Here is a 14,481-nt window from a genome sequence, read left to right as displayed (position 1 = left end):
CAGCCATGTCCCTCAACAAGTCATGGCGGCCCCTGCCGCTCCAGCCGTCTCCCGACCTGCCCGTCCTTCTGGTATCGTTCCATACAGAGACGTCGGCGTACACTATTCATATCACTGATATGGCTAATATGTGGACCGAATCACTTGATCGCAAGCAAATTTTCATGAGAGGGTGGAGTGAAAACACCAGTATCGACCCCAGTGATACTCCAGATAACACGGTCAAATTCTTGGCAAGTATAAGTACTGCTTTGGACACTTCCCAGCCAGGTCACTACGAAACGAGTCTTTGCTTAGACCATGATAATAGGTCTGAAGCAGGCGAGGACGATCTTGTTCTGAGAATCACCTGCGAAATCCCTGGACTGCAGCCACTCCAATGGCCCATGTACTTGAAGAAATTACCCGCAATCAACATAGCCACGAACCTTGTGCTCCCACTAATACAAACACACCATGCAAAAGACCTGGAAATTGCATCTCTAATCCAGAGCCTGGGACAAAAAGATGCAGCCCTCACCAGACTCCTAGATAAACTAGAAGCTATGGGAACAGGCATGGAACATATCTTCCATACTTTGTCCGGGAAGAAAAAGGTTTCCAGGGCCGCAGCGGCCGAGAAGGTGCCTGGCCTTGCGCCTTTCGATCGTCGGCGCTGGAAGGCGGATCTTCAGTATAAACAAGACAGTCCCGATAACCCGCAATCATTAGTAGAGAGTGTTTTCGAAAATGGGGGACTCGAATTCGAGCCCATGTCAAACAGCACCGAGTCACCTCAACTAGATCAATGGTGGCGGAATTTTGAAGGCGTTTCGTCTGTTGCACACCAACAGCAGCACAAGGCGGCTGTCGCGGACAGCTCCTTGATTCCAAAGGACACGGAGATAATTCCTGTCGAGGATGGAGATGACGACTTTCAGGTTCAATCTACACCCCCGCACCTTGCGTCCAAACGGAAATCGATCGACGCAAAGGAGACACTGGCCACTGATGATGCCTCTACAGAAGGCGAATCGGCGGGTAGTGTATCACCAGTCCGAAACGCACAAAAGGTGGACAAGCCAACCCGTCGTCTGGGTGCACTTGGTAAAAAGAAGCAGTCAACACCACCTCCTTCCCCTGGCCCGGTACTATCTCAGAGAAGGTCAGATTCAAAGAGTCAGCAGCAAGACGATTCGGAGACGGCATCCGAAGCAGAAGAGGACGATGTAGTAGTTTCACCTCCAGCCAAGGACCCAACCCCATCGTCTGTTTCTCCTGCCCGGCCACTGGCAAAGAAGAGTGGCCTTGGACGCATTGGAGGGGCTAAATCAAAGCTCCCGGCTGAGAAAAGCTCTGCACCTGATGAACCTGAGGTGATTGAAATCAGCGAGCCCAGCACAGCTGCAGTTTCGTATCGCCCGCCCCGGAAGTTGGGTGTCATTGGGAGACAAACGGCCAAGGTGGATGAGTCAACACCAAATTCTGATGAAAGGGGTCAACGGGGTCGGTCTGCTGTAAAGGAAGCTACACCAGAGCCGAAAGTAAGAGAAACTTCGCAGGAACGGGCTGACAGACGGCGCGAGGAACTCAAAAAGGACCTCGAGAAGAAGGTGGCAGCTGGTCCCGCGAAGAAGAAACGAAGGTTTTAGATGCACTTGTGACCTCACCCATCTTGGGTTGTCAAGATCATCCGACTCAAATGGCAAGGTCATGATGGGGGTAACTCTCTATGAATGATGTTCGAGTATTTGGAGCTCGGTACGGCGTAAGCCCCCCGGTAAAGTTGACCAGAGTGCTTCGGCCTCTGCGACATGTGGTTTCAAGACTTGAGCTGCGTCGATGCAACCAGCGTTCACTTTGGACAGCTTATATTCGCAACTAGCATAATGTATATGAAGCGCACCATCAATGTTATTTTACTTCTTGGACTTCAACAGATATTGAACAACTTTAATCGAGGAGAACTCCCCGTTTCATGCGTATACACAGCGGACATGTAAAGTATATACCCAACGGCGTAGAGCGCCATCGATGCACTTGCATGTGTTCATGTTGTGGACGCCGAGCGGACGTATCTCGGGAAACCCCATTAAACCATACAGAATCCTACTAGGTTGTTGGTCTCTTAATCTATGCAGGAGAAGCGAGTCCGACGCATGATGTGTTCGCCAGTCGTTCATTTAGACCCAGAAACGATATTTCTCGTTTTTAGGCTCGGAGAACATTTTCCTTTACAGATTAAGGTGGTTTCTTGAATCAAGCGCCATCGGATTTTGAAGCAAAGTGGTTGCGGCCAGTTCTGGAACAACAATCCTAAATGACCAACATCACAACAATCGTACGATTGGGGCTTGATGAGGCGTTGCATGGCGTACGGCGGGACAGGCGCTGAAGACACTCTTCGAACTTCCAAGACACCACTTTCTGGAGAACTGCCAAACTTGGTCATGCTGCGTCTTAGAGATTTACTCTCATTGGATAGACGCCATAGTATTGTGTTGAAATTGAGGGGCTATGGTACACCATCTGTCACGCGGCAGTCGCACACAACGGCAATGCATCAAACAGACGAGATGGTGGCACACACTCTGGACGTTTTCTCGTACTTGAGAGGTGACAGATCCCTGCCAGGATGGATTGGCGCAAATTGCCAAGAAGCGCTTGGAGAAGTGTGCCTAGGCAGAACCAGTGAAGATGCGTACAGAAGCTGGGGAACTCCGAGGTCCATGTAAGTGTGGCATTACAGAATCCCCTACAACAAGGGTTCTCTTGCAGGGATTAGGAATGTGCACACCATGACAACAAGGACCAACAGGCTGAAGCTAGCCCAGGCGACGAGAGTTGCCCGCAAAGAGAGAAGAAAGAGAGATAAGGACGGCGATGCAACTGTTTCAATGAATAAGGGATCAAACAGTCTAGCTGCGATATCGACAGGGCTGATATGGCGAGGTGACATCAACACTTGAGGCTTTAAGCTCACACCATGTCTTGAACGCCAGTTCTGGTTTCACTTCCTGTTTTTGGTATCTCGAATGTTTCCCTTGACGAGCTACAAGGATACTCGCCCTCGGACATAGACAAATAGGCGAACTCTTGAGTCAGGACGGCCAATTATTGGAATGAGCGATGACTCTGTTCATCACTATTACTTCAGTGCGTGGCTTGACGATCATCTCTAATGGAGGAATCGCCGTCTCGTGGACTTAATCGGGCTCATGGGTGGGTCGGATGTTGGTTGAGCTCTATTCAAGATCTCAAAGAGCCTGGCAGTGTCGCGATCTAGTAACGGAATCTCTCTAGATCGTGATACCATCTTGATAGTGGATCAAGTGGCTGCAAATGTTCGTTAGATCGTACCAGGTACCGGGTTACGGAATTTGAGTCCGACCACCAACGTGATTTGATAAATGAATGATTCTCTCCGAATTAGGACGCGGCACAGTATACCAGGGGACAATGATCGACGGTTAGTTGTCTGGGATCACCCTGGTTGCGCCAAGAGAAGTCACGGGCTGCACTACAAATCTCGCAGCACCCTGTCAGTGTCTCATTCATCTTCTTCCAGTGCGTTATTTCCATTGAGGTCTTTGCGAGCTCCTAGCTATCCTGAATATGCACCGCAGTCCAGGACAGTGTCAGCCAGAGTCCATGATTCGCCGCTCACTCGTACCACGCAATTAATAGCAGATCAATGGCCCAAAGTCTGGCCAAATTGGAAGTCGTGCATGCCAGCATGCTCCAGTTTCAAACAGTTGGCATACGTGACATGGGATTTCTGGCCGAAAAAAGACCCAATGAGGACTGCAGAGACAGTCGATCACCACTATCCCTCTTAACACGAGATTATATGCTTGGTTGGTGGAATGAACGAAAATAGGTCCAAGTGGCTTCTCAGGGTGCAAGGTGACCACGCATTGCTCATTTTTAGATCAAAACTGGCATGGAGTATTGAGATGCTGCGCCGCAGCATTTGAGAGATCGGGGTCCCATATCATGCTGCAGGGTTATATCGATAACACTCGGTGTTAACATCACACGGAGTGTTCCCTATCTGAGCAGGGATGATGGTCATTCCTCTTGTCCGATTGCCTGGACACTGTACAGCAATTGCAATATGTGTGTCCTCTAATGGGCGTCCGAGATGCCAGCTTTGACAAGCAGCTGTTTGAACCTTGAGTCTTTCAGCTTCCAAGGCTGTCTAGAGGCACATCATCGGCGGCTTCAGCTCCCGAGTTGCACACCGTTCGAACCTGCACATTTTACCGCTTCGGGCAAGAAGGAAAACTATTCCATGTAACGACAATAATAAGCGTAAATGGACGAAGCTCCAAACGGATCCACTCATACATCCTGGAGGTTAATCGTGCCCCGTCGCCCACTTGATATCTTCTTGCGACAGGGAAATGCCATGCTGTCATGCTTTTCTTGGCTCCTGCTTCCCTAGTCGTCGAGCTGCAGAGGACGCTAGACAAGACAGGCGTCTGAAGCATGACACTAGAGTGCCATGCGCATGCATGCACGTACTGCAGCGCTCTCAGCTCCGCTAACCGTTGATCTCAAGCCATGGTTGGTGCAGAACACCTTATTCCTATTGTCATTGTTGGCTCCAAAGCTAATCTTGAGAGAACTCCTCATTTATAAACGGTGAAGCATATCGGAGTACACACCAAGAATAGAGGCGTCTTGCTTTTGGTTGCCTGTTGGGGTTTCGCGTTATGAGGCTGGACATGGAAGCACACCAAGATTCGGAGTTGTTGCGAAGAAAGGGATAACTTACTTGGCCTAAGATAAATCTCGTTCAAGAATGATGACCATCACCCGGCCCGTTCCTGGTTGGATTCAAGGCTGTTGACCTGTCAAAGTGTCAAACGCACACTCATGACGAGTAGTGCAAAATCAACAGCCGCTACTTTGAAGTTTAATGTGCAGAAGAACGATAGAGATCTCATTCCATGTCGATCACGCTTGTCGAACATCTTTACCTGGTATTCTATGATGGGCTTTCTTTTCATCGCCTGTTTTATCAGGAACTTACTTCCCTTTGCTCTTTTCAGCACACACCACACTGTGCACATATACTGGGATTTTGAATCTTGTGTCACTATAGTGACCGTATTCTCGGAACCTGTTGGCTGTCAACGCCTGAGATATGAGCCCGCAGCCAACAAAAAGTCTCAACAAGACATTGCATATCTCGATTAGGGGGAGCTGGGCAGCCCCACACTCCCAGGTATCGTGGACTAAGCAGGTAAGGGATGAGTGTCCAATTGACGAGAATGTGCTCAGTCGGCAGTGTATGGACAGGGAGGAGAATAATCCTACTCACGAAACCCATCGACAACGGGGATGTTGAAGAAAAAAGGAAATTGAAGAAATGAAACTGAAGACACGGCAAAAGTGATGTGAGACCTATGATGAGACTTTACTTTACCGTACGGGGAATACAATTCGAAGTCATTGTCGCTTGTTAGCAGTCGCTTCTCTGTACGGAGCCACTGGAGGCGTGAGTATACAAGATATGAGTCATAGTGAGCCTAATTAAGCTTCTAATAACACAATACCCGGCAAACGTTGCGCCTGGTCTCTGCAGTACAGAAGAGTCCTGTCCGCTGTGCCTGGAAGGCAGAATGTATGCACAGAACGGTCTCAACGGCATTCAACGCCTGCTCTCTTAGGCCGATAAGCAACTGTCTTCTTGATCTTAGCATACCTGCGGCTCGATCCTTCTCTGCTGATCCTGTCACTGTGTGAGTGGAACAGAGTCGGGGAAGGTCGGTATCCCGTTCTCAGATTGGGTGAGGCACTTGTGTATCAAGCTTGGCCTTGAGATTATTCTCACTTCATTTCTATTAATTCTCAAACATTACCTCTTCAAGGAAGGACCCTTCTTAACAACGCCAATGTCTAAGCTCGTGGCGATCATATCAAGCCACCCACTTAGCCTCGATTGTCCTCGTTCTCTCACGGGGCTTCCTCCCCACATTGAGAGTAGCGCAGCTCAGCGCGACAGCGAAGCATCGCGACAGGGTTGCAGGGGTCTGGGATGAATAGGATGAGGGGGTCCGGGTCATTTCCCGTTGGCTCAGCCATTCTGTCCCGACAGTATGGTTACCAATGAGCATTGCTTAATCTCTCGATAATGGCCTCATGAACCCTGTCTTTCCCCACCTACATCTACGGAATTCGAGCGATCAATAACAGGGTCAAGTGGGGGTAAGCAAGACATGACCTTCCAGACCCGATGCACTGTAACCGGATGAGATTGCGATGAAAACGGTCGGTCAAGGCAATCGCCATGTCACTGATGTGACAGGTTTATTGTCATCAGGAACCTGCTACACAATAGACAACTTGTCAAACGATGGATGCTTGGAGGTGTTTAAAGTTGTATTGAGTTGTATTTCTGGCAGGTCTACCAAAGCTATGTATGAGTCCGTGTGAAACTCTCTTGTAGATTTCCCTCTATCAGATTGCGCTTATCCCATGGGCCATTTACCATATCCGGCTGTCTTCAGCATTCTCGGAGAGGCCAACCAGTAACAGGGCTTAATTAACAATACAGGTCAAAAGAAGCCTGGCCTGGTTGTTTATGTTGGTGGTAAGAAAGAGCGGTGATGATGTGTGCTCTTGGTATTGGTACCGCAAGCGGCATAGATGAAAAAAAAAAAGCACAGGGGGTGGTGAAAAGGAAAAAAGAAGAACAATAAGAAAGAAAGCGCTTGTGTGTGTGTCTCTCTCTCTCTGACGATACTTGAGGTCATGGCATGATCCAAAGACATACATGAAGGGGGTAGAATAACAAGCCCATTTTATGATGGTGTTGATAAAATAATAAACAATAGATGGAAAGAGATAGAACAAAAAAATACATTAACACGCTTTAGTGGGAGAACGTTTCTAGTCGTCTGTCCCTTAGCAACCGCCAGCCAATAATAATGATGCCTCTTTGTCGTTCCTTGAGGAGCGAAAGATGGAGCGCATCGTCTAGACAAAGATCCATAAAGCCACCCATAAATAGACAAGTGGAAAAAAGGAAATGAAAGGAGAAATAACCATGATGGTAATGGTGATGCCCAACCAAGGCTCAATACCAAGGCTTGTCTTGTCTATTCACAGTCCTCAACAGTCACAGGGAGAGAGAATCAATCACTCCTTGTCGAGTTGTGAATGACATGGTCAGATGGCCCGCGTTCCAGGTAGCGGGAAATATGACAGATATCGCATGAAGGGGGGAACCAACAATATGACAGAATGTCTTCGCTTCTTCTCGGTCTCGCTTGTAGCAACCCCCCCTCCCCTCACTTTCTCGAAATGCCATGACACTGCCAAGACGCGACCAGTTTAGCTGCAGAGCGACTGGAATTACTAAGGGTGCAGTATGCCTTTGGTCGTGTACAGGGCTCAGCCAGCCTCGGCGCTTCGCGCCCAGGCCATGACACCGAGTTAATGCTGTCCATGTCTGGTCTGGTTCGGATGATCTGTGGTCCGCGGTGACTGCGACTAACCTCCAGGGTCAACCGTCACTAGGATTCATCCTTGAGAAGAGAGGTAGGTAAGGTAGGTGAGTAAAGTTGAGATCTTGTTGGTGCTGTAATGTAGGTATGTAGGTACTGGTGCAGTTGTTCAACGTCCTCCCCTGTCGTTTGAAACTGCCACCATCTTTCTTAATCTTACGCCGTCGTGAAAGAAGTCGATTTCCTTTTTTTTGTTCCAGAACCAGTCAGTAATTGCCAGTCTCAGCCCCTCTTTTCCATTTTTCGCTCACGCGATTCCCGCAGTAAATTGGCGTTTGTACATGGAGAGGGAGGGGCTGTTTGACTGGTCTTCTTCTTTTTTTTTTTTGTGATTTTCTTTTTTCTCCCTTCCCTTTTCTTCTCTCTCTTAACCTCTCCAATCGCCAGTAATGACCAGTTTCGTCATGTCAATTGCTACAGCTTTGGTCGGCCGCCAGCGACACAATAACTGGGAAACGTTATGGTGGTAGAGAGAGGCCATGAGCAAGCTCCGGAGGGTTTCAAATACCAGAGGTTCGGAGGATTTCAGGGCTTAGAGTCCCTGGTTGTTCCAATTGTAGACTGGATTAGGTCCGATCCCCATGAGGCGTTCGTTGACTCCGACGCTAGCAGTATTGTGACCACTGCCTTGATAGACGCCCGTGACGTCTACCATCCCATACGGATATTCGCACGGAGATGAGCCAAGGTACATGCTTTGGGCGCCACTAGGGAGCGCATACGCGGTAGTGCCGTGGGTGCTCGCGCTAGAGCTGGAATTGGCTGCATGCGCGTGTATTAGGCTCGGCTCTGGCAGCATGAAACCAAACGTATTCGAGTCGGGTGTCATTGGAGAGTACTCCTGTTTGACGACCGTTTGTGGCATCCTCTCGATCCGCGGGATCATCATATCTTCGTAGCCCTGTTGTGACTGCGACTGCGATTGATACATGCTTGGCATCGTCGTGCGTCGAATGGGATGAGGGTGAGCCATGACGTGGTGGGACGTCGGCGGCATGTTCGTCTCATGAGTGTAATGGCGCCCACGCAGACTCAGCCTGTTCGCTGAAGGGTCGCTCTTTCGGCTAGATGAGCCCTTGGCTGAAATAGGACTGCCATGTTGGAGTCTGGGGTCATACGGGTGATGATGATGCATTCTGGCTCCCATGCTTCGGCGTGGTGGCTCTTTTTGACGGTATTTTGTTGTGCTTTCAACTCCGTTTCTCACAGCCCAGTCTACCAGCACCCATTCTGTTGGCTTCTTCGAATCGCCAGCTTTGGTTGAGCCCTGGTCTGTCCCGTTTGATGCTAGGTCCGACGGCTGCTTGTTGTGTTCTCGTTTGACGAAAGCCTGTAAGGATCCACTGTCAGCCTTAAAAGCCCCTAAAAAGAATTGGCCCGTGTGTGTTGTGGGTAGGTGTGCTTATGCTGCAGGCTATACCTGGGCTTTGCATGGAGCGGACTGTGTGGAAGCAAGATCCGAGACGGGAAATTATGGAGAGCGCATCTTGTCTCAACGTACCTTATTCATGCTCAGGTTGTGGCGGATGCTGTTCTGCCAACCTTCAGCATTCTTGCCTGGCCTCCTCACTGATTTGTCTTTCTTGATGTCCTTGTCGGTGTTCTCACGAAACCACTGGTAGATCTCTTGGAGTGTCATTGCATGGTCTGGGGCGCTCATGAGAGCTCGGTGAAGGAGCTTGGCGTATGGTTCCTCGGCCTTGGCGTTCACCGTAGCACCTCTAAGCTCTGTAGTTTCCGTCTTCACTTCTGAGCTAGCACGATACCCTAGTTCGCCTGCTGGCGAGTCCTGGCAAGCCTCCATGTGCACAGGGGTTCCGAGAAGATGCTCTTGTGGAGAGCTGGTGCAAGATAGTGCTCCGGCTGATGAGCTGGGGACTGTTGCTGGGGAATAGTTGCGTGGCAGACCGTCATTCTCACCCTCAAAGCCCTGCCTCGTGTTGCCGCCTGCGAAAGGCGTCAGAACTCCAGGGCCTCTGACGGGGTATCCTTCGTTCGATGTTGGAGTGCCAATTCGAAGGTTCTTGAGTGAGTTCTGCTGGCTCTGAAGGGGTTCTGGCTGATGCAGTGGAAAGTCTGGAGAGGACCACGTCCTCGGTGAGATGGGTGAAGGGTTATAGCAGCTCATCGGGGCGCTGCCACTGCTTGGGGAACTTTGATATGAGTAGTTGTCATAATCATCAGGTCCTGGTGGGGGTGAAGGCCAGCCTTGATGATGGCTTCGAGGTGGGTATTGAAAACCTGAGAAGCTGGAGGCGTACGGATTCGCATCATGAGTCGGATGTGACCGCTGTTGCTGATTCTCCTGGTGCTGTGGCAGGACTGGGCCCAGAGGGAGGGGACAGGCTGATGATAGATGAGATGCTTGATCTTGGGGACCCGAAGAGAGGGCATAGTATGACTCCATACCGGTGAGCTCTGGCACGCAAGGTGATTGTTGCCCGTGACCGGGGAGATTATTCGTGTAGCTGGAAGGTTGTCCTTCGCCAGGAAACGGTGGATCCATGGCGGCCTGTGTTGAAGTCAAGGACGGTGTTTGGAGGGAAGTACAATAGGTCTCGTGGTCGTTTGATGGTATTATCGGGACAAGGAGATTTCTCAACTCATGTACCAAGTAGTGGGAAGCGAAGGAAAAGCCAGAGTAGATGAGATGTATGAGGCGGAGAATGAGGAGAGAAAAAGAGACGTTACAATAGACACAATGGGACAAGGACGGGGGGGAGGAGAGCAGAGATGGCGATATTTGATGCCGAAGCAAAGACGTTTGTGCCTCCGTCTTCTCGTTTGGGGTAGGGCGTATAGTTGCAGGGCTGGGTTGGGCTCTTGGGCAACGGCTTCGTTTAGACGGCGATCTGTTGATAAACAACTGCCCGTAGACAGATTCAGAAATCTTAGCTTTAGATCCTCCTACTCCTCCCTCACAAGCATCGAAGCTATGGACATGGACCCCAAGATCGTAGTTTAAAACCAGAGGGAGGGTGTGGGCCGAGTCAAAAAAGAGACAGGACGACCAACAGGCGCCCAGCAAGCCATTTCAAACTAGGTCTGTGTTCATGGCAGACAGGGTCAACGGGCAGGGACGCCATGTGTTGGGCACGCCCCGGGGTATGCTAGCTCATCACGGCAAGCCATTCTACTAACATGCATTTGTGTATGTGTGCGCTTGTGCTTGTGCGTGTTGTACTGTGCTGTGTGCGGCCATCAATACAAATCTGAAGGACGTTGGACTGGACGTGCAAACGAGTTCCCGCTGGGGACTCTCTGCCTTCTTGCTGCCTTGTCTGGTTGAAGTGACGTTTGTGAGCCTTGTCATAGGGTTTGCAACCTCCCGACTGGCACTGTCCCCATCACTTTCACGCCAGGATGTACATGCATCGTATACCCTGGTCCGCAAAGCTGCCTCTTATGTAGTATTTGCATATCCAATACATTTCTTTTGGTGGAGTAACCTTGCAAGGATAGGCAACAAGACTGATTTGCACCCTGATCAGGAAGGAAATGGCCCAAGGTCCTCCCTACGCCACGGTCCAGAACTCAAAGGTGCAACACTGTAGCAGAGGACTCTACTAACAATAAATGTGCCGATGTTGGTTGGACCGGTCCAGAATGACTTGTGTTGCATGCTGCTGCCCCTTTGCGTGTCGCCAAATCTGCCTTCTCTCCTTTCCTCTCTTGCTAAAACGTCCCGGGCTCATCTTGCAAGTATGGTATCGGGACCGAGAAGCATCGCACCCTACATAGTACATGTTACCAATCCGGCATCAAGTCACTTGACGGTAGCTCAGCCGGCTTGTGCACTGGTCAACGGGGCTATCGCGGGACGTAGACGTCTCAAACGGCACCTTGCATTTCAGACAATACCAATCGGGACACCAATCTGATTACTATTTGGCACGCCAATCAAATCATCTGTCGATGCCCGTCCCGTTTGAATCTCTGTTTTCACCCTGTTGCTGCTGTGAAGCAGTATGGAAGCTGCCGGAAGAGCCGTCAGAAGATTGTTGGAGCGTATAGTCGTCGTCACTGCACTGCACTGCGGTCCGTTGCGTCAAAGAATACATATGGAACAATCTCTCGAAGCTTCATCGTCAGGCACCCGCTTGGGAACTTAGGTTCAGAGAATCATGCTTGGGTTGAGGCAGCTGTTCCGACTGGTGGGCTGCACCAACCCTTCTGTTATATTGCTGATTGCTCTTATTCCGCGTAAATCCCCCCTTCAAACACATAACATGTCCGGGCGGTTTGGTGCTATCTGTTCGACACGCGGTCCGTGAACGCTTTGGGACGTGACAGTCTTCCAGAAGCCTTCATGTGCAGAACGCCCAATGACCTCAGTTTGCCTGCCATGTCCGTCCAGGTGCGTGCGGCAATCGGAACACTGATTGATGCATGGTTTGATGCTCCGGCAAATCTCGTATAATTGTGTCGATGCTGCAGGAACAGTACAAGCTCGCCAGCTGATTGCGCATACTCATACAACCGTGATGAGATGGTTCAGCAGATGTGTGAGGACAACGCAAGAGCACTCTCTGTGTCTGATCACATGTTGGACTATCACCATTTCCATCTCCCACCACCGGCCCTACACCAGTTTCCGACTCGAGGTCCCGAATTAGAACGCCTAAAATAAGTAGTACAGAAATAAGAATCAACATGAGTCGAATGAGCCGCATATGCAGGCAGCTATTCACAGCCATCGTGACGCAAACATTATCGGACCGGGCGATTTGGCCTCAAACCTGCTTGAAAACCAATTTTCTTTTGTTTCCGTGCATTCAAACATGACGGGAACTGGAATGCACAATTGAGATTTCTCTTCTTTAAAGTCATCGACAATCCAGTTCTGCTCGAATAGGCGAGGCCCAGGACAATTCATGACAAGACAGTGACGGGTACTAGATACCCGAACCTACTTTCTGTAATAGATCTAGGAGCATCGTGTCAGTATGGTCGATCGGAAGGGCCAACGGATTTGTTTTTAGAATCATACCTTCTTGAACTGAAAATGCAGCTGCAGGATACCCTATTGAGCGAACCTGGTTAGTTTATTGAATTATTGAGGGTGTAGTGGAAGACATGGCGTTTGCAGGCACGATGCTTGAAACGGCTACCATAAACGTGGACTATTCTAGGCTGCATAAAGTGCATCTCGTCCAACGGCCAACCGTTGTTGGCCACAGTATGAGCCCAGAAGGGCCAGTGCATGAGCAGCGTTGCCACGTGAAGTGCCATGAGAGGGGACGAATATACCTTGTCAAAAGAGCTTTTGAAGCCTCTATCTTTCTTGGCGCTGTAATCCCATTCTCGATCGACAATGCGAAACGCAATATCCTCGTATGGGGGGCCTGCAATGAACCTGATCAGGCACGTGTCCTCCTCTCCTGCAGCAGCAAACGATTCTCCTCGTCTGCGGCCGTGTTCCCGAATAATCTTGAAAGTTGGTGCTTTTGTCTTGTCGATAAGTTCTGGATAGAAGATGTTGAATTTGTAACCCTGTACAACCTTGGGTGGCGGATTATCATGATCATAATGAGTCTGATTATACTTGTTCCAGTCGTAGCCCATTTGCACACGATTAAAATATCGCGGTTTTCGGGGTCTGTACTTGTCTGCCCACTGCGGTTGGGAAGAAGTGACAGCTTCTTCGCTCGTGAATATCTCCTCGTTCTCGTCGACGCCTCGAGCAACCTCGCGATCATACAGTGCTTTGGTAGCCTGGGAGAAGTCCTCGTCGGCCTGAGAAAAGCGTTCGGTGCCAGGAGGGGCGGGTTTCGCTGCATGGCTTGAGGATGAAACACCTGCCTGCGCTGCTGTTGGATCTGGGGAAGCTGATACTGGGGCTGCAGGCCGTGAGGCGGGTGTCATCTCGGGTGCAGAGGTCGTCTGACCCAACGCCTTTGCCTTGGCTGGGTCGCGCTCATTGAGCTGTTTGAGACGGATCTCCTTGATTGCCTCGTATACCTGGCTTAGCTTGGCACGGGCTTTCCAGACTCGCAGGCTTTTAAGCAGTTGTTCCCAGTAATCCGTATCAATGTCCTCGTTCGATTGTAACTTGGCCTTGATCTGCTTTTCCAAGGCTTCCAACTGGTCGTGGGTCTTGGGGGCGAGAATCTTGTCAATGTCGTCCGAAACACTGCTGACAACCCTTCTCTCATGACCGTGCGGATCTAACTTCGCCTTTCTGTCTGCACAGATGGTTTGAAGCGATCTCCAGTATTCGCGGTTGGTAGCATTGGTCTCAAGTACATGATAAGAGGCGATGTCAGAGTCTAGCTCTGCAATCTGCTCGATATCTAGTGACGCGATAACATCTCCGGGCGCGGGAACATCGATCTCGGCATCGGCGTCATCGTCGTCGAATACATCGCGGTCGGTATCAATGTATCGCAAGTTGAAGGCTAGGTAGTCGATAGGTTTGGCACGGCCTTCTCGAATACGAATGTTGGCCTTCTTCTTGGACTGCTTCAGTACGAATTTATCCTCGTCGGCGACGAATTGGCGTGACTGCTCGTCTTGGGTCAAGTATTTGGGGTTGACCTTTGAAGCAGTTGGTTTTGTTGATTTGGTAATTCTGTTGGTAGGGTCGTGTCGGGGTGAAGTGACATCTCGACGAGTAGGGGATCTGCGTCCCGCCAGCATTGCCTTGCGTCCAGGATCCATAATGAAGATAATGGTCGATCGTTGATACTGCTGTAAAAGGGATCCAAATAATAAAGTGAAGCATTGATGAAGCGTCAATCTTATCGGTAAAAAGTGGATATCGCGCTCAAGAAATCTTATCAGCCAGGAAGGCGATCTCGCGCACGTGACGTCACCGAACTGACATGGCAGCTCACTCGTATACTGGTATCCAACACATCAAATGTTCTTGGAATTGGATTATATTATTTGCTGCTTCTTAAGGCTTCTTTAGTTATTGTATACTGGGTGGGTTCTTGGTATCTTGTTATGCTTCTGTGTTTCAACGGTTTCCAACTCCATCATT

The 14,481-nt window shown here is 49.9% G+C and overlaps 3 protein-coding genes across 3 annotated transcripts, besides 1 other annotated feature; 1 reads left to right on the top strand and 2 right to left on the bottom strand.

Annotated features, from left to right (window-relative positions):
- Window positions 1-5: 5 nt before the first annotated feature.
- Window positions 6-1,631, top strand: FPSE_09217 (uncharacterized protein; the record flags this gene model as incomplete). The annotated part of the gene is made up of 1 exon (XM_009262334.1): window positions 6-1,631. One exon carries the CDS (start codon window positions 6-8, stop codon window positions 1,629-1,631), a length of 1,626 nt encoding a protein of 541 aa, XP_009260609.1.
- A 6,173-nt stretch (window positions 1,632-7,804) lies between these two features.
- Window positions 7,805-7,865: a repeat region.
- A 163-nt stretch (window positions 7,866-8,028) lies between these two features.
- FPSE_09218 (uncharacterized protein) lies at window positions 8,029-10,002 on the bottom strand (the record flags this gene model as incomplete). The annotated part of the gene is made up of 2 exons (XM_009262335.1): window positions 8,029-8,826; window positions 8,998-10,002. 2 exons carry the CDS (start codon window positions 10,000-10,002, stop codon window positions 8,029-8,031), a joined length of 1,803 nt encoding a protein of 600 aa, XP_009260610.1.
- A 2,534-nt stretch (window positions 10,003-12,536) lies between these two features.
- On the bottom strand, window positions 12,537-14,156 carry FPSE_09219 (uncharacterized protein; the record flags this gene model as incomplete). The annotated part of the gene is made up of 1 exon (XM_009262336.1): window positions 12,537-14,156. One exon carries the CDS (start codon window positions 14,154-14,156, stop codon window positions 12,537-12,539), a length of 1,620 nt encoding a protein of 539 aa, XP_009260611.1.
- Window positions 14,157-14,481: the final 325 nt, after the last annotated feature.

The sequence above is a fragment of the Fusarium pseudograminearum genome, chromosome 1 (genome assembly GCF_000303195.2).
Source record: "Fusarium pseudograminearum CS3096 chromosome 1, whole genome shotgun sequence".
NCBI lineage: Eukaryota > Fungi > Ascomycota > Sordariomycetes > Hypocreales > Nectriaceae > Fusarium > Fusarium pseudograminearum.
Note: the sequence above shows the minus strand (reverse complement) of the source record. Positions and strands in the feature narration are given on the sequence as shown.